This window comes from Pygocentrus nattereri, chromosome 1 (assembly GCF_015220715.1).
Source record: "Pygocentrus nattereri isolate fPygNat1 chromosome 1, fPygNat1.pri, whole genome shotgun sequence".
Taxonomy (NCBI): Eukaryota; Metazoa; Chordata; class Actinopteri; order Characiformes; family Serrasalmidae; genus Pygocentrus; species Pygocentrus nattereri.
This window is the reverse complement of record NC_051211.1, coordinates 27,886,997-27,912,046: the sequence shown is the minus strand read 5'-3', so window position 1 is coordinate 27,912,046 and position 25,050 is coordinate 27,886,997. Positions and strand designations below refer to the sequence as shown.

Sequence of the window (25,050 nt, the reverse complement as noted above, 5' to 3'; positions counted from 1 at the left end):
TGAGTTTTTAAATAAATGAATTATATTCTATATATATATATATATATATATATATATATATATATATATATATATATATATATATATATATATATATACATATGTATATGTATATGTATATATATATATATGTGTGTATATGTACTCATGTATGCTAGACCCTCTCTACACACCTCTACTCACTTTCTACCCTCATTGATTTAGCCCTTAGGGTTAATGAAAGGATTCTACTTATTGATTAGTTGACTATTAAGACATCCATTGGGGCAAGGCCTAAGATTAATCAATGCCACAAGAGAGACAGAGAACGACTCAGCAACCTGCCTAGAAGAGACAAATGCCCAGTGCCAGGCTGAACATTTCAGGAGAGAAACTATTTGTTATGGCAGAGTGGCCCTGTGCCCCAAGACGTATTCATCAGGCTGGCCCCGGCAAAGACGCCACGGTGATGACCCAATAAACTGTGATGATTTCACTGATCGAAACTGGCAAAAATATTGGTGAGATTTGGGTCTCTACTTCGGGGATTAGGCAGTCTAGACAGCTGCAAAAAGGTATGGATTTTAACTCATCCACAGTCTTCAATGAGTAGATGCCTGTAACTCATAGTCTAAACACACACATATAAAACAAACACACTTGGATAAATAACTCAAGCAAATCTGATGTTTGTTAATGTCAAATTAACATATATGTAAATATATGTGTAAATATGTACATGAAACATTTTTACTTCTATAAGTCATTTGAGCATGGTAGCAGCCCTTTTGCATTCTGGGAAAATGTAATAATGAATGCTCTTAAACTGCTTGGAATAAAATCTCTCTACATTTACTTAAATTTAAAGTAGAAGTTTTTGCCCTCCATCATAAAATTAAAACCATAAAAACCATTTTGGAGATACTGTTTTTTCTTTGGACAATGACGATATGCGAAACAAAAACTTGATCAGAGGAATAACAACTTTTTCAGAGGCAAAAAGTTCGAAGAAGAGTGATCTGGTTTAAAGTCCTTACTAGTAATACTACAGTTCAGCATTAACATCCTGCTCAGGTGCAAGTTGGTAACCAGTGTACTGTGATGAAAGGTAGAGTGCTGAGTAGAGTTATTTTAAGAAAAGCATCTCAACTCATCTCAAGGGCGCAGTATAAAAGAGGTGCAATGGTCATCTTTTCATTCTATTTATACAGCAAATTCTTAAACAAACTCTTAAAAAGCAAGAAAAAAGTACAATTCTGTTGTTCTCACTGCAGACATTACTAAATGCTTTTGGCTTAGACCAGTTATTCAGCACTGTTGCTTGAGCATACCACTACTTATACCCTTCTGTCAAAAGCAAATATATGCAAATGTAACAGGCAGCAATTTAGATTACAAAGGCAAAGTAATCTAATCATTAATCATTTGGTGAGATAACAGATGGGATACTGCTCAAACCTTTTTTCTAACTGTGAAGCGATTTGACACCAGTTTTTTCCAGTGCAATTAACTCTAAGGCAAATGACATTTGGCCATATGTCTTCACACAGGAGTTAGGGATGGCTGGTAGTCTATTCAAAAGGACTGGCTGAGTAATTCCTGGATGTGCCCTTGGGCAAAAGCACTTAACCCCAGAAGGCCATAATCACAAATTTCCCTTCTAGGATCAGTAAAGTGTGAGTTGAGGTGGAGTCTGAATCACATTCCAAAATGTTGTTGGAAGTATTATTCAGTCTATGTCAGACAAGCCAAGGGAATTTGCTCCTTTCATTAGTCTACATGACCTCCAAATCAGTATGTATTGCATAAATTTACAATAAATCCATAGCCTAAAGAGTCTAAATTAAACAATACATTTCTCACAATACATTTACGGCATTTGGCAGACACTCTTATCCAGAGCGACTTACAGTTTGATCAGGTAAGCGAAGGTGGTGTTAGGAGTCTTGCCCAAGGAATCTTATTGGTGTAGTGTTGGGTACTTACCCAGGTGGGGATTGAACCCCAGTCTACAGCGTAGAAGGCAGAGGTGTTACCCACTACACTAACCAACCACAACAGGTTGTGGCAATTCTTTGAGCAACTTCAGAGCTGTATATATTAAATAACATAACTCACACTTCACTTAGAATCAAAAAGACTTCGAATAAAAAAGACTGAACTATACTGTTTTACAGTGTTAATGCGCATGTATCAGGAATACTGGCTGGTAAGAGAGAAGAGCAGTTCCATCATTCACATAAATAGTAAACAACAAGGACTTATTTTAAGAAGTCGTTTCACAAAGTCAGTTGTAATTCATGTGTTACCCTTGGAGTCTCTGGTTCTCAGAAGGCTACATGCTCATGAGTAACTACATTTAAGTGCCACTCTCCATCAATTTCTGTATGCAACAGGTTTCTAGGTCGATTGAGACTGCACTTACGGTCAATCATGGTGACTGCGCTGCCCTGTGCTGCTGAGCTTCTCTTGTTGCCAGACATCACTGTGACTGAAACAGTGTAGTTCCTAAAGGGTTCCAGCTTGTCAAAATGGTGGAGAACAGTGTCCTGGCCCACTGTGAATTTGTAGACCGACTCTTTCGAGCCTTGCCTTGTGCACTCCACCAAATAAGTGTCATAAATGGCAGCCGGAGGTTTCCAGGAACACGAGAGTGAGGTGGAGCTCAAGGGGTGACAGTGGATGTTCTGCACTGGTCCTGGAGCTGAGGGAAAAATATGGATTTTCTTGTGTTATTTTGTTAGGGCTATGAAACACAAGCATAACTTCCAACACAACACTTCATTACAGCAGTGGTGATTTGCACTTCATTACTCTTGGAGCAGATAGTTCAAGAACCTGAAGTAACTGTGAGTATTTGGGTAACTTGTAGGCGTAGCTCAATTCATTTGAGGAAAGTAATTCTACTTTGTGTTCCAGTACATTTTCTCAAATTGACTGTAATGTTAGACACTGTCCATATTTAAATACCAAAAGATTCTCATATCGTTTGTGAAGGTTTTGGTCTTCTAAATAAATGACTTGTTTTTTTTTTAAGGCTTTCTTCCTTCAGCCGACCAGATATTAAATCCATTGTGCAAAAAAACCTTTTACTTTACCAGTGTCCACCTTTTTTCTACCGTTGTTATGCTCATTTATATTATGTATAGGCCATGTATAGTAGTGATTCAACAGCTGCAGGATTCATCTTAAAGTCTTTAGCTCAGCAAGAGAAGGTGCTTGCATCAATTTATAAACAGGCAAGGACTCTCTCCAAGTGCTTGATACATATGACCTATTATCCATCTATCCTCAGTGCTCTGCTTTTCTTCAGAAGTCACAATAAGAAGGAAAGTAATTAATAATTAAAGAGGTGAATGGCGTCTGTTCTCGCAGTGAGTGAACTGTCACCACTTGTCTGGAGCCTCTACTCCTACACTTCATAACCACATTTGTGTTGAGAGTCACTCAAGACAGAAGAGTAACCTTTTTTTGTCTTTCTTTCTGAGGATAGCCATGAATGTTAAACCTGCGAAGCATTTCCACAGACAAGTCTTGTCCACTGAAGACTAGTTCTTGAACTATGTGTGAACTATGTGTGTCATTGACACCAGTATCAATTTGAATCCTTTAATGTCTACACAAAAGTGCAGCTATTTTTGCCATGTAATTTACTCTTCTCACTTAATAATATGATCTCACATTTTAATAAGTAACAAATTAACGCTTTAAACAAGAAATCACATTAATTGGGACACTTTATACCTTAGTCAGCTTTTATCTTTACTTGATAATGATAATCAGTGTGAGGAAGAATTCAAGAATCAAGTGTCAGTATTAGAAGTTCCAATATTGAATATTAGGGAGATAATTACTATGTTTGACAAAAATAATATATTAAAAAATGCAAACATTCAGTGGTAGGTGATTACAGAGATAGTAGCAAGAAATGTCCAATTCCACACGCTGATCCATTTTACTATGGCCAATATTGACATACATGCAACTGTGAAAGCAGGTTTTTAAGAGTTAAACTGACCAGGTAGCTGATAATATCAGCCATTATGGTTTTATAAACTAAAAAATAAGCAATTGTTACAGTATTCCTCAGTTCTCTTCACACACATCTGTTTTTGTGTTATGTTACTCTCCTGATAAAAGCTAAATCTAGGATGCATTTTTTCTACATGATGTTTTGTGTGCAAGTTTACTCGTTCCTGAGTACCACTGGAATCCTCAAAAATGGGTGGTCCTCCACAAATTTGAACTATCCTTTCCATAACCATATAGAACACTAGTGTTTTAGCAGCAGAGTTATTGCTGACATATATCAGATATCCTAAATATCAGTAAATTTTATTAGCCAACTTAGCCCTAGCCAAGACTGGACTAGAAGACTGGAAAGGGCTGATTCCAAACAGAAGAAAGATGAATGGGTGGGAGATGTTTCAGCCTACGTCTATGTGAATCTATCTGCAACTCTGAGCAAAAATAACCCAAATGAGGCTGGGCCTCAAAATTAATGGCCAATTTCTTGGCCCAGGGAGATGCAGGCAGTTGATAGAAGCTCGGCCTAGATCAGTGGTGTGCAATAATGTGCAATACATATGTCTGCAGAATATGGTATCAATGAGTTATTATTTTTTTATTAAATTACATTTTTATAAAAATGAACAAATATTCTGTTCAGATTAAAATTTTTAAAAAAGGAATCCAAAGCCTTTGCCATAACAAGGTAACACACTGCTTTATGGACAGCATTAGCACATCTTGAAAAACAACTGCAAGTTAGATATAGTCACCTCAATTGTTAGTTGATAGTGCTTAGGGACAGGTAAGTGATTACCTTAGCCAAAACATGTTTTGCCGTAACTTTCTTCTTAATATCAGTAGAAAATCGTAAAGCTGTGAGAGAATTTTACATATGAATCTAGTGGCAAAACCAGACTTGATTAATATTGTGCATGAACAGTTGATGGTTGTTGCAGGCAGTCAAAAAGGCCAAAAGCGGTACCAGTGATGTGGTGTATGCGCCATGGTTTCTACTTCTGGTTTATAGCTTTCTTCAATATACATAGCTGTGCTCTCATCGAGAAAAAAAAACTATGCAGTTAGGGCTGTGACAATGACTGACAAATGACATGTTGGATAAATCTAGTAGATCAAAGGCTACTTAAGAAAATCTAAATGAATAATAAAAAGCTCTTTGCCCAGAATGAGTTTGATGATGGGAAGGATATAAAAGTACAGTATGGTTCAGAGAGCGAGAGAAAGTGCAGCATACTGTCACAGAGAGGGGCTCTGTCCTCTCCAGAGACTGAGGACTACAGTCCCATAACAGCTGCCTGCTATCAACTCATCAGTCAAATCAATTCAGTCTGCACCAACGGCATGTTTGTCTGCTTTTGAGTGGGGTGCTGAACAATGAGAGTGGAGCTAAAAAACACTTCATGCCTCTTCATCAGCAAAGGACATTAAGTGTGGTTTACAACACTCTAATGAATAATTCAGAGGAGCAGATTACTGTGAGTAAACCAGGGTGGATCATACTGAACAAATTATTTTTTATACTGGATCCGCCTGTCTAGACATCCTCATGTGGCAGTTTGAGTTTGAAGCCAAAATATCCAAGTCCACTTAAGGGTGCCCCATATAAAAGAAGTGTAAATCACCTACATCTCATGCAGTGCATTCTAAAAAAAATCTACAGTGTTGTCATATTTACTGTTAAATATTAAGTGTTGTTGGTATGATGTTTGGGTAATATTTGAATATAAAGTTTTAGTTACTAGGTAATGATAAAACTGGTCATAAAGGTCATGCAGGCATAAAAATAGCTTTTAATATATTATTTGTCCTGTTATATAGTGTTTTGTGGCACAGCATCAGCCTCATCTAGTTGAGATTATTTTATATTGTGTTCAAGCATTGCACAAATACGTCATACAGCTCTCAGGAAAGTCTAACTTGTGTCACTGATCTATAGGCCACTAAATACATCCATAGTGCTAGTAGTGCTTACCTTAATCAGTCATTATTGTCCAGCTAAAAGAAATGATATCACCCCTACCCCACTTACACAAAGACTATATCTGCAATAGTATATTTGGCTTTCAGACTTTCCCTGCATTAGCCCAAATCAATTAGCCAGTTAACAGACACAAAATATATCAGTTATAAAATCAGAGCCTATATGGTGAGCTATTCACTGGGTGAAGGCAGTTGTGCCACTTTATTAGTTTGTGTAATTAATCTTTACGTCCACTCATTCAGCTGCTGGTTGTTTGCTCTTCTCAGTCACACTCATTCCTCTTGCAATGTGTTTCTGCCAGCAAGGCAAGGAGTGGGCATAAGGAATGAACCAAAAATTAGGCCATGGTCTAATAATGTGCTCAGAGCCTTGCCGTTTCTTCTCCAGAGCTGGAACAGAAGCCAACAAATGGCGAGAAACTGCTGTGCTGAATAAAACATGAGCCATACTGTCGGCAGTATGTTACTGAATGGGTTTTGGGGCCAGCACATGTCTGTGCATCTAAGCCAAGGTGCTATCCAGCACCAGCTGCACCAGCCGGGTGCCAGTACCATTTTAGGCTCTTCAAACACTACTGCTTTATCTGAGCAGAGGAACACGCAGGCGTCTTTTTCCAAAAAAAAAAAAAGAAAGAAACTAGGCCAGGATTGCTGGACCCTGATCGCCAATTCTGTTTCTCCAGCTCAAACTCATCATGTTCCAAGTGCAATTCTCCAGAGCAGTCCCGGGCTCAGCAGGGATTTTATTAAAAACTTCAAAAAACATGGCCCTGCCCTCTCTGAGTCTCAAACCACAAACTCTACCTCTCTCTCCACACGCAATAAAAGCCAAAACTGATTCAGGCCAGAACTATCAGGATGTTAGGGTGTGTATATGTGTGTGTTGGAGCTGGTCAGTGATATATTTGGCTGGATGAGAACTAAGAACTTCGACTCCTTAGAGCAATGGACGAAAAAGATTTTTAAAAAACTTTCTTAGGTCTGACCTAAAATCAGTTCTGACTGCCAAAAACTGAATATATTTGCCTTTCTAAGCTGGTTTTCCTAGCCCAATATGCCCTCTAGTGGAGATTTGTATGATTTGTATGAGACTTGTATCGCTCTGTATGATTCCTTCTTATAATAATTTTAGATCTTAAATGTACTGACATCACAATATGCACTTCAATTAATGAATTATAGAATTCATAGTCATTATTCAAGGAAGCACTACACAGTTATTTACCAGTAGGAATAGAATGATTGCTCAGTCACAGCCCAGAAAACTGCTGAGGATTAACAAATTACATACTTTTAACACATTCTTCACACAGCAAAACAGGTATCATGAGACTATTTGTGCAATGTCTGTAGAACTTTGTTGCGATTGGTAATTTTCCAGTGTGAGCCTGCTGTACCATTTTGCAATTCAAATGTTGTGCATGAATTGCCAGCCTGTGCAGGCTATAGCAGTCATGCTGACCCATCACTCATGTAATGCAGATGTAGTGAGAACGTAAAAAAAGATTTCAGATTGTGAGATGGACGAGTACCTGAGTGACACCACTCGAAGATATCACTACGAAGATACTCTGAATTAGGGCTGCAAATTACAAATATTTTGATATTCAATACTTCCTGTGAATTCATTGACTTTTAATCCTTAAATGTGGCCTGTAATAATAAAGTGTTCAGACAATCTGAGGTACCACCTACCAAGAGGTAAATGACCCTCATGAAAACAAAACATGTGGTCCTGTGTTTAAATCTGTCCATAATTTTGAGTAAGTTGCTAAAATATGAAATACTTTAACATGCTAGTTCACTAGACAAGCCATGTGTGAACAGAATTATAGGACAAGCTGATGGCACTTCTTTGGCTATCACATGAAAACTGTAAAAGGGAGTCAGAATGCACCAATGAATGCATTATGAATTACAGTTGAGTATGTTGCATGTAACTATCCTTGTTTCTAAGAGAATAAAGTTCATTGTTGCCTTCCTCAAGTTATGTTAATAAATCACTCTAGGCTAGACCTCACTTTTAAAATAATGCTGACAAATTGTTTCAGCCCAATTCTGCAAAGGTTACAAGCATTTTTCATTACTAAAATATCTGTGTGTTTTCAAAGCAGATGAGTAAGTCTAAAGATCTCCTTGTTGAAAAGCCCATTGTGTTGGGCTTACTAAGAGATGAGTTCACTTAAACACATAGAATAGAAAAGAAAAATCTTATTTACCCAGTTTGCCCCTTACTACAAAAACAGCAGTCCAAATAAAACATGTTTAGTGTCTGAGTTTGCTTTGTTAGTTTTGCAGTGCTTGTATTTGAATGTGTACTCACCGGTCCTGATAGTGTGATACACAAATGAGCTGTTGGCCTCAGGTCCAGGAGACCCTCCGGTGACAGTGCGCAAACTGATATTGTAAAGTCGGCCCGGATAAAGGCCTCTTAGGACGCAGCGTGTAGGATTCAGGTAAGACAACTGCAGTGCATCCGACGGCGACCACTTTACTTCAAAGCGATCATAGTTGCCTTTGGTTGGGGCATGCCACATCACCTCCACAGTGCCACCAGGGCCCACATCTTTGATGTACAATGATGATGGGGGCTCAGGAACTGGACAGAAACAGAAAGAGCTCATTAAATGTGAACTGCTAGTGCAAAAACAAGGAATTTTGGGCAGTTTATAGCTGCAATAAACTTGATCTTATATCATTGGAAACGGTGCTTCCAAACTTGGTACAGTTCTGTTTCCGATTTGCGTGCACTGTGGGCTTGGTTATACAGACCTGTGCGGCCTACTTGAGTGACAGTGTTGGTCAGATTTCCACTGCGGGTTACCACCACAGCAGTGTATAGTTGGCCCGGCCGCAGGCCCTTGAATAATACTTCAGTGTGCTCCGGCTCCAGCCTCTGTTCTGGCTGTTCTGAACCCTCTAAAGAAACCACATATTCATTCAGCCTCCCAAGACCACGTGTCCAACTCAACAGCAGGCTGTCTGTGCAACCCTTATTATCAACCCGCAAATCCTTAGCTGGGGCGGGGACTGAGAGAGAGAGAGAGAGAGAGAGAGAGAGAGAGAGAGAGAAGTATTATATACATTAGGTGTTGTTATAATTTACATCAATGGAAAATTCACTTAAAATGCCCATATACTACAGTTTTCTTGTGTTTTATTTTTTCCCCTGAGGTCCACATGTGATATTTGTACCAAAAACATAAAACCATTACCATTACCATTTTCAACCTCTCTACCCAATATATCTAAACAGGCTATTTTTGTTACTGTGCCTAAGACTGATATAAGTAAATGATCTCTGCTTAATCTGATCTCTGCCTAATTAAAATAAATCTTTAAAACCTTTAATTTCAACATGAGGGCTGGCAGAGCTAAACTGCTGTTTGCTCAATAGGGAGTCATAAGTAAATGCACTGGCTTTGGTGACATCACAAAACAGTGAATTTAAAACAGACTGTGTTGGTAACTTAGTTCCTTTAAACATGTTCAAGTACTACAAAAAAAAAGAAAAAAAACATGATATGGGCACTTTAACACTATTCTAGATCTTTGATTAAACAACCCAGCAAGATGTGCTACTCTGGAAAAAAAAAACTGAGAATGACTACTGCTCTACTGCTCTAGTACCTACCTTTATACTAAGCCATGTTCTAATACATACAGTGGGTTGCAAAAGTATTCAGCCCCCTTGAACTTTTCAACCTTTTGCCACATTTCAGGCTTCAAACATAAAGATATGAAATTGACATTTTTTGTGAAGAGTCAACAACAAGTGGGACACAATCGTGAAGTGGAACGAAATTTGTTGGATATTTTAAACTTTTTTTAGAAATAAAAAACTGAAAAGTGGGGCGTGCAATATTATTCGGCCCCTTTACTTTCAGTGCAGCAAACTCACTCCAGAAGTTCAGTGAGGATCTCTGAATGATCCAATGTTGACCTAAATGACTGATGATGATAAATAGAATCCACCTGTGTGTAATCAAGTCTCCGTATAAATGCACCTGCTCTGTGATAGTCTCAGAGTTCTGTTTAAAGCGCAGAGAGCATCATGAAGACCAAGGAACACACCAGGCAGGTCCGAGATACTGTTGTGGAGAGGTTTAAAGCCGGATTTGGATAGAAAAAGATTTCCCAAGCTTTAAACATCTCAAGGAGCACTGTGCAAGCGATCATATTGAAATGGAAGGAGCATCAGACCACTGCAAATCTACCAAGACCCAGCCGTCCCTCTAAACTTTCAGCTCAAACAAGGAGAAGACTGATCATAGATGCAGCCAAGAGGCCCATGATCACTCTGGATGAACTGCAGAGATCTACAGCTGAGGTGGGAGACTTTGTCCATAGGACAACGATCAGTGGTACACTGCACAAATCTGGGCTTTATGGAAGAGTGGCAAGAAAAAGCCATTTCTCAAAGATATCCATAAAAAGTCTCATTTAATGTTTGCCACAAGCCACCTGGGAGACACACCAAACATGTGGAAGAAGGTGCTCTGGTCAGATGAAACCAAAATCGAACTTATGTTTGGCGTAAAAGCAATACAGCTCATCACCCTGAACACACCATCCCCACTGTCAAACATGGTGGTGGCAGCATCATGGTTTGGGCCTGCTTTTCTTCAGCAGGGACAGGGACGATGGTTAATATTGATGGGAAGATGGATGGAGCCAAATACAGGACCATTCTGGAAGAAAACCTGTTGGAGTCTGCAAAAGACCTGAGACTGGGACGGAGATTTATCTTCCAACAAGACAATGATCCAAAACATAAAGCAACATCTACAATGGAATGGTTCACAAATAAACGTATCCAGGTGTTAGAATGGCCAAGTCAAAGTCCAGACCTGAATCCAATCGAGAATCTGTGGAAAGAGCTGAAAACTGCTGTTCACAAACGCTCTCCATCCAACTTCACTGAGCTCGAGCTGTTTTGCAAGGAAGAATGGGCAAAAATTTCAGTCTCTCGATGTGCAAGACTGACAGAGACGTACCCCAAGCCACTTGCAGCTGTAATCACAGCAAAAGGTGGCGCTACAAAGTATTAAAGCAAGGGGGCTGAATAATATTGCACGCCCCACTTTTCAGTTTTTTATTTCTAAAAAAAGTTTAAAATATCCAACAAATTTCGTTCCACTTCACGATTGTGTCCCACTTGTTGTTGACTCTTCACAAAAAATGTCAATTTCATATCTTTATGTTTGAAGCCTGAAATGTGGCAAAAGGTTGAAAAGTTCAAGGGGGCTGAATACTTTTGCAACCCACTGTATATCAATAACTCTTGCTGGCTGACCATTAGATTAAACAGGTCACTATTATAAAAGTAATACTGATGACCTCTCAGTGGCCTGACTGTTTTCATCCCAGTGCCAAAATGGCAAATTAGTGTTCATTATACAAGGTCTTGTTTCCTGCAGGTCATAAATCAAACCTGAGTAGCAAGTGCACTCTAAACTTTCACATAATTATCAAAGGCACTATAGCATGTCTAACACAAGATGGTCATTACAAGCAAACACTAAAAAGAAAGTAAACACATACAGGGTAATGACTCATGCTGTTAATTTGCATTTAGATAGCATGTTCTGAGCTATGAAATTGAAAATGTGTAATTTGCTTCAATGGGGAAAATATGGGAAAGAGGAACAGCAACAGTAGCTGGTTGGGATTGATGAAGGCTTATGAAATTAAATGATCAAATTTAGCTAAATGAAGTGCACTGTATCAGAAGATGTTCTCAAATACTTAAGACACATGACACACTACAGTATAAACACTATAAAACAATATAAAAGAGTATAAAAAAGAAACGCCCATCTTGTCACCTCATTCACTTGCCACCTTATCCTGTTCTTCTACCTTACAGGTCCATGATATAGGTGTAAAATTACAGCCTGTTCTGTTCTCATTTGTTAAGTTGCCCTCTATTCCCCTCAACACTGGTCAGTTTCAGACCAAAAGGCTGCTGTTCACTAGAAATTATTCAGCAATTCTCAACACAGCAGTGACAAAGACATGGCATGAAAGCAGATGCTGATGTACATTATTTAACTGAATGAAGGTGGGGCTTCTAAAGCAATTACTGTGTTGTATATTACTGTTATATCTACACCTAAACTTAACCCTAGCAGCGAACTAATTAACTGAAAAGTGATCAATGCCTATTGAGGAGGACATCGGATGGGAAAAAAGCCTAAATTTCACACATTCAATATGCCAACCTGTGAGCTGGTTTTCCAATATTATTGAAGTTGCGGTACAGGGCACCTAAATCCATGTTTCCTTTCTAAGCAGATTAACATGGCTCTTGTGGTTAAATAATATATATGTAGCCACACAATGTACTGAATAAACCTCCTGAATAATCCAGTGTCCACTTAAAGATCTTTGTTTATTGTGCTAAAATTCTCCTCTCTCAAGGTTATGGGCAATCATAACCTTGGACAGTGCTTATGTAATCAGTGTCCTCACCAATCACAAGGCTTACGTGGGTTGTCCCGCCCCCACATCTTCAACAAAACTGTGTTCCCCAGTGGTCTCTTTAATCTCTGTTCAAGCATTCCCTGCATGACCATCCAGTAGTAAAGTGAATAACGTTTTTAGAAGGTTTTATACAATGTATAATGTTTTTATAATGCAGTAATGTTTTATGTGAGTGGACACAATGGGAATAATCTACCACATGACCTGCATATATAAAGCCTGTTACACTCATTTCTCCCCACTTTGTTTGCACTGTACTTTAGTTCTGCTTCACTAGCGTAGCTGCTGGGAGTGTTAGAGAACTGTCACTTACAGACAATCAGAATATTAAAACCACACACACACACACACACACACACACAGTTCTCAGACAGGTCAGATAAGCGATTAAGTTTCAATCAAACTTTATCAAAGTTTGCGACATGTTTAATACTCAATTTTAGTATGATACAAACTTTTCTAATACTTTTACACTGTGTTGCCTGGGACTTTGAGCACCTTTTTTTCTTTACTGTTCTGAAGACAGTGATATTACAGGTCTTCTGACAGTGAAGCTGCTTTGGGAGGTCTGATAACAGAGATAAGGCATCTCACCTGTGTGTGCCCATAGAGCAGAGTCACTGCTCTTGCATCCTCTGCTCTTGCTAACCACCACTATCTTGTAGGGCATTCCAGGCAGCAGGTGAGGGAAGCTGCAGCTTTGCTCATCTGCTCCCACACTCTTATGGTCTTGGAGCATGTTCTCCTGGTTGTACAGGTAGAGGTCATAGTGGTCCACCCACCCTTCAGAAGCACTCCAGCAGAAAGCCAGCTCTCCTGTGCTGTTGGAAAGCAAGCGCAGGCCTTTCACAGCAGCTGGACCTAAGGGGACCAAAGATGAGCACTAGTTCTCATAAACATCTAGCAACTACAAAGTAACAGCAACAAGATGGGCGCCAGAAGAGAGCTGGAGAATGGAAGGTCAAAGAACAGTAAAAAAAAAAAAAGTTTAAAAAGTAGATGATTATATGTCCTTATCTATACTTGTAAACAGATATTTCACACTGTGAACAAAGCTAAAATACATACAAGAGGTGCACATTTCAGAGGCATGTCAATTTTTGCAGTTAAATCAGAAGCCTACAAGCAATCCAGTTAGACATTTGAAAGATTACTTCCTTCGTGTATTCTTAAACAAAAGGATTGTGTCTTACGTGTCTGACCACGTGCTGTGACCGCCTCGCTGTAAGTGGAGTTACTGAAGGTTTTGAGCTGGACGTAGTAGAACTTTCCTGGGGTCAGGTCTTTGAACAGGTGGCGCGTGACCCCCGCATGAAGAGTGGCGTTAAACACCACAGCTCTGTCCTCATTCTGTAGCTGCAGGTTATATCCATCATACACATCCTCTGCTGCCTCCCAGGTAGCTGTCAGGCTGTGGGTAGTGGGCTCAATATCTGCCTGAAGGGCATTTACCTGGGAAGGAACTGTAAGACACAGAAGGAATAAACACTCCTTGTTTGTCCATTCAGCTGGAGGAAAGTTACAGTGATGGGGCCTGTAACCCCACCAACACTTAATAGAGCACCTTCCTTTAACCTCATAAAGAGTACACCCTGAGACCTTTTTTTTGATAACAGCTGAAATGTATTGCTCTGTACGAATACAATATGTCAGCCTTACTTAAAATGTGAACACTTTACAAACTGTAAAAATCACGTCACAGTATGCAAATCAGTCAAACCACGTTTCCCTGCCGAGCCCTAAATATGAGAATCATTCGAGACTAGAGAGAGAACTTCAGCACTTTCATGGATTGTTTTCTATACATATCGTCTCATTGCTTTTAGCTTGTTATTCAGTGTTCTAGTTAATCATTATTGTTAGTTCTGAGTCACTGTGCTTGTAGATATTGTAGTATTCAGCCTTTTAGTCATTGCTGGGTTACATTAGCTAACATTAGTCAGTTAGCTAGCTATATTTACGGTTTAGCCTTTCAAGTTTAGTTTTTCAAACGGTTCACTATTTTTGAATTTAGCTTTTTTGGGTTGAGAGCATTAAGTCCAGTGTGAGCTTACTACGAATGTAAAAGCAGTATTGGATTGCACATTTCTCACTGGCTCTACTCCGGTCAATCAGTACATGATCGGTCAGCATCCCAGTAACATTACTAAGACTGTCAGGATGCATGTTTGCGCACACTCTGACGAGGGGAACTTCTTCAACTTTATGGGGGTGAAACTGTTTGCTATCTGCCTGAACATCTTTGCCGGAAGCCTGATGATGTCCCTTCATCTGCAGAGCACCTAGCTAACACTTCTGGCCAAGCTAAGGTTTACCCTAAGTTAAGCATGCTGTCAAATATCTGTGTTTAAAAACAAAGAACGTGGTCTGATGATAGTATGATGGCATATATGGATGATGACATTTGATAGTTTCTTTATCTCTGATAAAGAGTTGGCGCAATTTTTCACTGCAGATGCTAGTGAAGATAAGTTAGCTCACTAACTTAGCTAAAAGTATAAGCATAGCTAGCTTAAATAACTTACATTTACTTTCGCAGTAAGTTTACAGAAAGTGAGTGTCAAGTCATCATATTTTAGGGATTTGCATTTCAAGTAATTTTGTGATCGAGTACTCAAACGATACTGTCTGAAAATGACAATAAAAATGAGCTAGCATTAGCTAACATTAGCAATAACATTTTCATCAAACCATGCTGGCCGTGATAACAACAAGTCTTTCGGTGCAAGATACAGTCACTGAACTGGAAAACATTTAGCTATGAAGTTTACGGCACCCGCACTTATCCAAGAGTTGCGCTCTGCATAGGTCTGCGTTATATATTTAATTAGCTAGCTAGCTACCTTAGCTAACATGGCACAACACAGGAAAAATTAAGTCAACTTGAAATGTCATTTTGATCAGATGGAAACAAACTATTATAAATGGCATCATCCACATATGTCAGTTCTTTTTAACTTTTAACTCAAATATTCAGGTGAGAAATATTAGGAATTTTTCGATTGTGCCGAATTTGCAAATTTTGAGTCAGCTAGGTGGTTATATGATGTTTACTCAGGTCTATCCTTATGTTATTTAATTATAAAAAGAAAAAAACAATAATATAGTAATAGTATAATAAAATTGTCTTTTTTAGGTAAAAAACTTTAGAGACATCATTTGCCAGGCTGATTCAACTGGCCTGCAAGATGTCTTTGTCCAGGCACATGTGAAACCCTCCAGAAAGCCTAATGTTAGGTACAGAGATTTAGAGCTCACATGTGTTTCATTGTGCATCGTGTATTTTAAAAATACAATTGGTGCACAGCTTTAAAAGTGTGCATGGGTACATGGACTACTTTCAAATTAATTTTTTTTCATTTTTGCGAGAGGGCATGAATTGCTGTGGAATGACCTCTGTCAAATATCAAGGAAATGGAATCCAGATCATTTTGATCCTGTAGATGGAGCACACTTTTGATAGCAAAACAGTTACAAGTCAAGTCATATCATCTCTCTCAAAGCAGCATACCCAGTTTGAAGCTATTATGCAATTTTACTTCACCATTTATATATATTCAGTAGGAGTGTCAGGCTATGACAATGTTTTGCCTAACCACACTCATTCGGCACTACACTTCACCTGTTCGCCCACTGGCTGTGCTGTTGTTGGTCAGCTCTCCACTCACTGCTCGTACAGTGACAGTGTACAGCTGACCAGGGATAAGATTTTTAAAATCCAGCTTGTTTTCCTGCTTAGGGACGCGATGGGCATCCTTGGCATTTGTGTTGATGGACAAATACACTTCATAGAAGTCCACATCTCCAGCTCCGGGGATCCAGGTGGCCCTCAGACTGCCCCTAAGATCTCCAGGAATGAGCTGGAGCTTCTCAACCTGGCTGGGTACTGTAGGGGATGACAGACAAAACTACACTTCTCAGCACAATATTCAACACAACTTTTGCAAATTGTGCTTTGTCACTGTTCCCAATATTTCATCAAATGATAACTTTATTATGAAATTTACTGAAAATAAATCAAGCATTTTACATTTTCTTAGTCTGAAAGTCTTCCACTCTCATCTGACTGACAAAGTGTATGAAAAAGATGAGCTATAATTTGTGCATCTCTACAGTCGACCTGTAGGGTAGGTGGACCTCATTAAATCACCAGTTAATGAAAGGACAGGGTAAAACATATGGTGAATATATAACTGCGGATCATTGCCTAAGTTGAAGGATCCTTCTTACCAGTCTGGCCCTCTAAGAACTGGGGCCGTACATATGAGCCACTGAAGGTGGACACCACTATCTTGTAGAGGTAGCCTGGTTTGAGTGGGGAGAAGAGATGTTGTCGTGCAGAGCTGTTGAGCTTTTCTGCGGAAAAAACTGCAGTGTCGTTGCAGAGGATCTGGACCTCGTAGTGATCCACGTCTCCTGCTGCAGCCTCCCAACTCACTCGCAAGTCCGTGGTGCCACTGTGGGCCAGGGCAAGTGCACGCACTGCAGCAGGGACTAAATGATAAAAATGCTGACATCAGAATCCATGATTGGTGGAAATTACACAATATTTTAATTCTTGGTATATAACTATCATGGCATAAGAAAATGTACTGACAGAAAAACAGTATATAAAGTCAAAAGACAATTCATGTAATCTTATAATGGAAAATTATGTTAATAGCAGCTATATATTTTTCTGCGCTGTGTTTCTTAATCCTGATCCTGAGGACTGTTTTACTATCCCCTGCCTCAACACACCTGACTCATGAAAGGCTTACCTTTCCATTAATGAAACTGCAGTCTAAAAACCTAAAGAGAAGGACTCTTTATGTGTAGGTGTTCATGCATAAGGGCATGCCATGCATCCATTAACAGCTATTTGTTACTATTTGAGTATTGATACCAATAACTATGCACATCATCTGTCCAAAAGTTTGTAGACATCTGCTCATCCAACATTTCTTCTGAAATCAAGGGTATTACTAAGGAGTTTGTCCCCTCTTTGCTCCAATAACAGCCTCATACATGTTGAAACATTGCTGTGGGGATTTGATTGCTTTCAGCCATGAGCGAATTAATGAGGTCAGTTATTAGCTCTGGATCACAAATTTGTCTCAGAGGTACTGGATTGAGCTCCATTACTAAAGAGCGTGCAATTCCAGTTCTTTCTCTTTAGCCAAGTACTAGGGGGCTTTTTACCCCCATATTTGACGCATAGTATTGGGCATAGTGACATGATGGCTCACATGCTGCTGATCCAAAGCCTCACAGTCTATTGACAATTTTATAAAGAGATTAAATAAGCTGTGTGTGTGTGTATATTTCAAAACCTGTAATTAGCAATAGATGACCATAAAGTACATACATCAGTTAGAAGGTCTGTCTGGATACTTTTGGACATACATTGTACACTAAAACTAATAAAGGCAAGATGGCATGCTGTTGTAGACATGGGTATGGTGTCAAAATGTCCTGAGAGGCACAATAGATAAAAAACACCGAGCTGACAGTCAAAGATCAACTATTTATATTTATGCTAATATTCTTAGTTCTTTCATTATATTTTGGTACTGCAGGCTGTCGTTAAACATGCACAGCTATTAATCATTACTCATTACTCAGTTGCTCGTTCACAGGGCCCAACCAAAGTCTGTTCACTCAGCAGCCATCTTTGCAACTCTGTCAGGCAGTTATTTACAATCAGAACAGACTCCTATATTTTTGAATGGGGAGAGACCAAATTACTAAAAACAGCAGTGCACTGTGTAGGGAGTAAGGAGTTGTTGTATTTGAGGGTTTATTAAAATGTTATGCATTACCTTCTATGTTTTTTTATGTAACAAAGAGCAGGTGTTTAAGAGTGTGATACTGCAGGTGTGCAGTCAGACCCTTGTCTGCATGCTTCGTAGTATCGCTCATAGATATCGATATCCTGATCGCCGATACTGATACTACATTTTAAGTGCCAGTATCTGTGCCAATACGGATATGATACTGATATTAGTGTTACCTTAGTTAGCTAGCTTAATACCTTTTGCCATTGTAAAGGTCAACATCATAGCTACATGTCTAAATTAAAACTGTATGTAATGTTACTACGTAGTAGTCACTTTATTAACAACATATTTCATTTCACCATAAAGGAGGCAAAGTAGCTGAGAAAGGTCTTCAATGATAAAAGTAATAGTTTTCTCTTCTAATCATGTTTTAACTGACGATCCCTTTGTAGCAGTCTGAAATTGTGGGGCGATGAAATATTACAGTGGTGGAAACCAGACAAAAATTTGAGTTGAACTGAAAAAGTCTACTCCTGCAGTCCACACTTGGCACTGCCAACTTTTGTGTACCATTTAATTTCATCAGTTCATAACTGTTCTTGAGTTGAACTAGGTGTATTAAAGCAAAGAATGCATGAAATGCATGTTTTGTGCAGACAGACACGACTGGAATGGGGAAACCCTGCTGTACCATAAAAGGTTTAATTAGACGTGAAATATATTGATATGCATTATCATAATATCAATATCAACATAATTTGAGTTGTTCTTCTTGTGATTTTATATTTTTCTTTTTTGACTGTCAAAGTGGTGCATCCCAGCATTTCAATTACATTCATGTGTTCATGGGAAACGTGACATGCTGTTCATATTTAAGACCACCGGGTGGCAGTAGTCCATTTCATTTGGGATTTGACCATACAGAGCACATAAGAAACCTGTAGCTCCATCTTGTTGATGCTCAGATAGAAACTGTAGCCAGTCTGTTAATGCACAGTTCATGTTCGGCCTTCATTAATAGCCAGTTTCTGACCACAGAGCCACTATTTTTGGGTGATGGACCTCAACCTAGCAGTGCATGGGAACAGATGGGCTACAGTTTGTCACTGTATTTCAAATTAGTAGGCTTGTTAGGTAAATGGACCTCAAAGCCATCAGCAAGTACAACTAAATAAATTCACCTAAATGGAGACAGAGAGACAGCTAGAAACAGCAAGTAAAACAAAAAGAAATTGTGAAGAGTCAAATTATTTGTTAATAAGTAGGACATCGTCTTCAGAGACCATACCACTGTACATTTTAAGGCACAATTATTGTTTAGGCCTATTTGCTGGATTTAACATATTAGAAAAAAAAAAATGTGGCATTGCACATTTTATATTTTATGTTTTGTGTTTCCAATATGTTCTCAGCAAAACATATTTATGTATATTTTACATTTTTCTTTTCCAGTGCGTAATCCTCAAATAAATAGTAATGCAACATTTAAGTTTGTCCATTTGTAGATATATTATTTGATTTTTACAATTTTTTTTACATTTTTTATTATTTAAAAATCAACAAAATGTGTTCAAACATTTGCATATGTCTGTATCATGATGAAAGATGCTGACACTCACATGTTCGTCCATCAGTGGATACCTTGGTCTCAGACTGACCACTCCAGGTACTGACAGTCACTGTGTAGAGACGACCGGGCACCAGATCACTAAAGACACACTCGTTTCGGCTCCTGTCCACTGTCTGGTTCTGGAGGAGGGTGCTGTTGTGTAGGATTGCCACATTGTAATGATCATAATCCCCAGTTGCATGGGTCCAGGACACTTTCAGAACGTTTTCTTGGGCTAGGTGGATGGCGGTGGGATTAAGCACTGCAGATGGCTCTGGATAGGGGGAAGGTACTTGCATTATTTTATTATTTATTAATTCTGTCACCCATGTGTATGTATGTTTTGACTTCTATAAAATCTATTTTTAGACATGAAATGATTCTGTAACGATGCCAGTATTTTATAACATCATAGGTTTCAACTAATTAGTATTTGTTAAAATGTTTTAGATGGGTTCAAAATAATGAACAGTGCTGTAGATGATTCCATAATAATTGTGAAAGCTGCAGGGAAAATGATGTAAAATGAAATGCTAAAATATGCAGAAAATTGTATATATATTTTTATTATGTATACAGGGTGAGTCGAAAGTCACAGGACACCATTTTATTTTATTTTATTTTATTTTTTATGCTGTCACAAACCTCCATGATGCAGTGCTGAAGGTGGTGTTTTTTGTGGATTTTCTTAGCATGAACAATTTGTTTGAGATAACTCCAGAGATAAAAGTTGATAATAAAATAAACATAAAATAAAACGGTGTGCTGTGACTTTTGACTCACCCTGTATACATATATACATATATAAAACACAAATTAAATAAAACATTCAACAATACTGTCTAGTTTGTAATAGTAACATATGTACATCTGGTTTAAAACTATAAAATAATTTTCTGTGTACACTGTACCAGATCTTAGTGAATGTATATGTGAATCAAAACGTTTGAACTGGAGCGAATCTAAAGCTGGTGTAACTTACGAGTTCTCGCCTGCACCACAGTGACATTTCTGTAACTCCCGCTTTCGGCGCTGATGGAGATGGTGTAGAGTCCACCAGGCACCAGGCTGCTGAACTCAGAGCTAAAGTTGGTCATGGTGAGCTTGTGCACGATGCGCTCACGGTATTTCAGGATGACCTGGTAACTGTCCACGTCTCCTGCTGCAGCTTTCCATGAGACATTAAGGAAGTCTGGGCGTCCATTATTGCTGACCATTACCTCAGCGACAGCCGCAGGCACTGAATCACAAGGCACAAGGGTTTTTTGTGTAAAAGACATTTTGGCAAAATAAATACATAAAACTGAAAAAGACCTGCATGCAATGGCCTGAGTTGAGTCTGAGTTGCATTTACAGAATCTCACACTCAGTGGGCACTTAAAAACATGCACCCTGTATCTCCACCTGTTTGATGTACAATTAGAGTACTAAAATGAGCAGTTTGTGTTAGTTATCCGCTAGGCTTTCACCAATGGTCAGTTTTGGTCAATGGTCAGTCAGCTCCTAGGTTAAGATTATATATGTAAAAACCCCATACACTCCCCATAAACTTCCCATCCCATACAGTGCCCAATACACTCATATCAGCACCACAACTACACTGCCATACCACTGATGTGTCTAGAATGATCCACCACCTAAATAATATCTGTTGAACAGTACTCCTGTAGCCAGAACTTGACCAATGATGTACATCATATTTCCTAAAGTATTTGTTCATCTGCCTTCACGCACATATGAACTTGAGTGACATCTCATTCTTAATCCATAAGGTTTAATATGATGTCAGCCCACCCTTTGTAGCTATAATAGTTTCAACTCTTCTGGGAAAGCTTTCCACAAGGGTTAGGAGTGTGTTAATGGGAATTTTTGACCATTCTTCCAGGCACTGATTTTGGACAAGAAGGCCTGGCTCACAGTCTCAGATCTAATTAATCCCAAAGGAGTTCTATTGGGTTGAGGTAACTCTGTGCAGGCCAAGAGAAGCGTGACATTGCTCTAGAGTCCAGTGGCAGCGCGTTACACTGCATTCCATGCTTTCCATTTCGCTTGGTGATGTAAGGCTTGGATTCAGCTGCTCGGCCATGGAAACCCATTCCATGAAGCTCTCTACACACTGTTCTTCTTAGTTAATCTGAAGGTTGAAAGTTGGTGACCTCTGCACACGATGTGCCTCAGCATCTGCTGACCCCGCTCTGTCATTATACGTGGCTGACCACTTTGTGGCTAAGTTGCTGTCATTCCTAATCTCTTCCACCTTGAACAATACCACAGACAGTTGACTGTGGAATATTTAGTAGTGAGGAAATTTCATGACTGGACGGGTGGCATCCAATCACGGTACCACGCTGGAACTCACTGAGCTCCTGAGAGCGACCCATTCTTTCATTAATGTCTGTAGAAGCACTCTGCAGGCCTAGGTGCTTGGTTTTATACACCTGTGGCCATGGAAGTGATTGGAACACCTGAATTTGATGATTTGAATGGGTGACTGAATACTTTTGGCAATATAGTGTATGATGTAGAGAAGGATGATAAAGCAACATCAGATGGGCTACATTCTATAATTGTACACTTACATAGTGGACTTATAGGGTAGATGGACCTCATAAATTGGAAAGTGGATTGCCAGTGTACAGTTGTATGCCAAATTGTATGGACCCCTGGTCATATTATGTTTTGTTGACTTTCTCAGTGAAAAAAACACTTATATTTTGTGGGTTTCATTCACCCATGTGTTAAACCTGCCAATAAGCAGAAAAAATGCACTATCCACTGTATTACTGATTTCCTCAGCTTCTGCCTTCAGTGGAAAGTTGTTGAAAGTGTTTTGTGTCTCCATTGTTTGGGCTGCATTTCTTGACTTCATTAGCGCTGGAAGTCTATAGCTGAAAATAGCTGCTCTGTTTCATGGGAAAACAGTTGGGCCTGCTCAGGAAGACTTTGATAACGTCCTTGCTTCTTTTTTTTCTCTGCACAGAACTTCCTGAAATTCCACAGATTCCCTTTGTATTGGAGCACTGCATTGTTTTGCAGAGATTTTATCACTTGATTAATTTCTTGGGACAATGGCTGAATATTATTTTACTTGAGTTCTTACAAGGGCAGACACATAGCCTTTAAATGTTAAGGTGTAAAATGAAGTGAGTCTTCTATGTACAAAAACCAGCTTCTGAAATCTATCACTTGCTTTTTTACATATGTGCTACCTCTTCTATGCTATAAAATTGATTGACTGAAATGTAAACAAGGTCATTCCTAGTGGTTTGATGTGAAGCGCTCCTTTCAAGAGAAACTAAGTCAGAATTAATCACAGTGTTGGTGATAGGAACCAGACATGTGAATAATTTAATGCCCTTTAAAGCTCCCTCACAGAAAGTTATTACATGAAATGGTTCGAATACACTCCCTCATGCTTAAACGTGCAATAATTTTGAGATAAAGTTTTGATCTGTTTGTCTTTAATTTATTCATGCAGAGGGATACATGCAGGTGTTGTAAGACAAAATAGCCCCTGCTACTTTTTCAGATTTATGACTGTTTTACCATTAAAAACATTGCATATAAAATCTCAGAAGACATATGCAGGTTAACTGGTTGTTTTGGATAACAACAAAAAACATTTGTGTTGTGGACATCAAGACCTGGGGTTCCTATCACCACTACTGTAGAGGAATCTTATCAAAGAACCTTTCATATCAGACCTCTCTAAATAATTTTGTTGACATTAAATTATACAGATTTTTTAAAAAAAAGACGTGAAATTTCCCTTTAACTTAATTAGAGTTTCCAGTAGTAGTCTAGTAGATACATACAACAAGTTTGTATTATCACCATTTTAAGACATTTGTAATAAACATTAGATTTCATGCTTGCCTTCTGTAATGTCTACTTGATAAGAAATTAGATGAAGTGGTACACCTCAATTTACCTACAAGTGAATTTACTGAGACAGTCTCTTCATTGTGCTTGTTACAGTGCAACAGACTAATAGAACACAGCAAATCTCTATGTGACTATGTAATAAGAGCATATCATAAAGTCTGAATATCACATTAAGAAATTGTCACTACTGAAACATATTTTCTGCAATTAAGGAAATTTTAGTTTTGATGAAAAGTATTATTATTTTATGTTATTATTTCAAAGCTATGTTTTAAGTTTTGGTAGTGTTATGGTTGTTTTTGTAGTAGCAAATCAGAACATATAATCATTTTTAATATAACAAACATAACTAAGGCATAAGGTCAATGAAAGCAAAATAATTTTAGCCTAAAGTCTAAGTCTGTTAAAAGTGTAAAAAGTGTTTTCAACTCAGCTTTTCAAGAAATTCCAGTACAGCACTGAGTTTGAGTCACAGTGCCCTGGAGAAATGTCTCTCATGCCTTTTCTTAGGAGACACTGAGTTTTTTCTGGAGTTGTCTTTGACTTTATTCAGTTGAATGTAATGCTAATATTCTGAGAGTACTATAGCTACCTGTCCGGCATTCCGCCTTGGCCTGCTTGGAGACTTGTTCGCCACTGACAGTGGTTACTAGCAGTCTGTAGAGGGCTCCTGCTGTAAGAGAGGGTAGGTGGACAGACGTGGTGTTGGCTGGAATGCTCATGTTGTGGACAGCCTGTTTGTTGTGCAGGAGTAACACTTGATAAGAGTCCAAATCTCCTGAAGACCTGTTCCAGCTGGCATTGAGAGAGTCTACAGTTTCCATGTTGCTTAGCTTCAGAGATGTCACTGCCTGTGGCACTGAGACAAGAGAAAGGCAGTTATTAGTACTGAAATCACTGTACACTCTACAGTTCTTAAAGCTTTGGGGATTTGGAGACCACCTATTGTGAAAATACATAGTTGCATGCAAAGTGTGAAAGAAATTTTTTTAACGTTGGTTGTGCTTCGGCATGATTGTGAGCACACTGAAAGTATTCAAAGAGAACTCAGTCAAACCTTAGTAAAGGATGTGTCATCTGAGGATATAAGTGAATTGTCTACTATAGTCATCATATCTTCATAGTATAACGTTCATTTTGCATTTGAGATGTAAACATACATTTTTAATCTGCTTGTGTGGCATTAATACATAAAGAAGTATAACGTGGTCTGAAAAACTCCTGGGAAGTTGTATTCAGAAAAGGTGGGTCTCGCCCCTCATTGCTTGCTAGCAGCTCAACACAATATTTTACAGACAGCCTAATAGTGTCCTAGTTAATCAG

The 25,050-nt window shown here is 38.7% G+C and overlaps 1 protein-coding gene across 1 annotated transcript in view; it reads right to left on the bottom strand.

Moving 5' to 3' along the window:
- The window catches only part of ptprb (protein tyrosine phosphatase receptor type b), a 67,292-nt gene that overhangs the window by 24,120 nt on the left and 18,122 nt on the right, over positions 1-25,050 (bottom strand). The window contains exons 7-16 of the mRNA XM_017710650.2: positions 24,320-24,586; positions 20,825-21,082; positions 19,853-20,116; positions 16,705-16,968; positions 16,097-16,360; positions 13,668-13,937; positions 13,069-13,335; positions 8,761-9,018; positions 8,312-8,587; positions 2,405-2,683 (exon numbers count right to left, since the gene is read on the bottom strand). Coding sequence (XP_017566139.1) covers positions 2,405-2,683; positions 8,312-8,587; positions 8,761-9,018; positions 13,069-13,335; positions 13,668-13,937; positions 16,097-16,360; positions 16,705-16,968; positions 19,853-20,116; positions 20,825-21,082; positions 24,320-24,586 — 2,667 coding nt within the window. The remainder of the gene's footprint in view (positions 1-2,404; positions 2,684-8,311; positions 8,588-8,760; positions 9,019-13,068; positions 13,336-13,667; positions 13,938-16,096; positions 16,361-16,704; positions 16,969-19,852; positions 20,117-20,824; positions 21,083-24,319; positions 24,587-25,050) is intronic.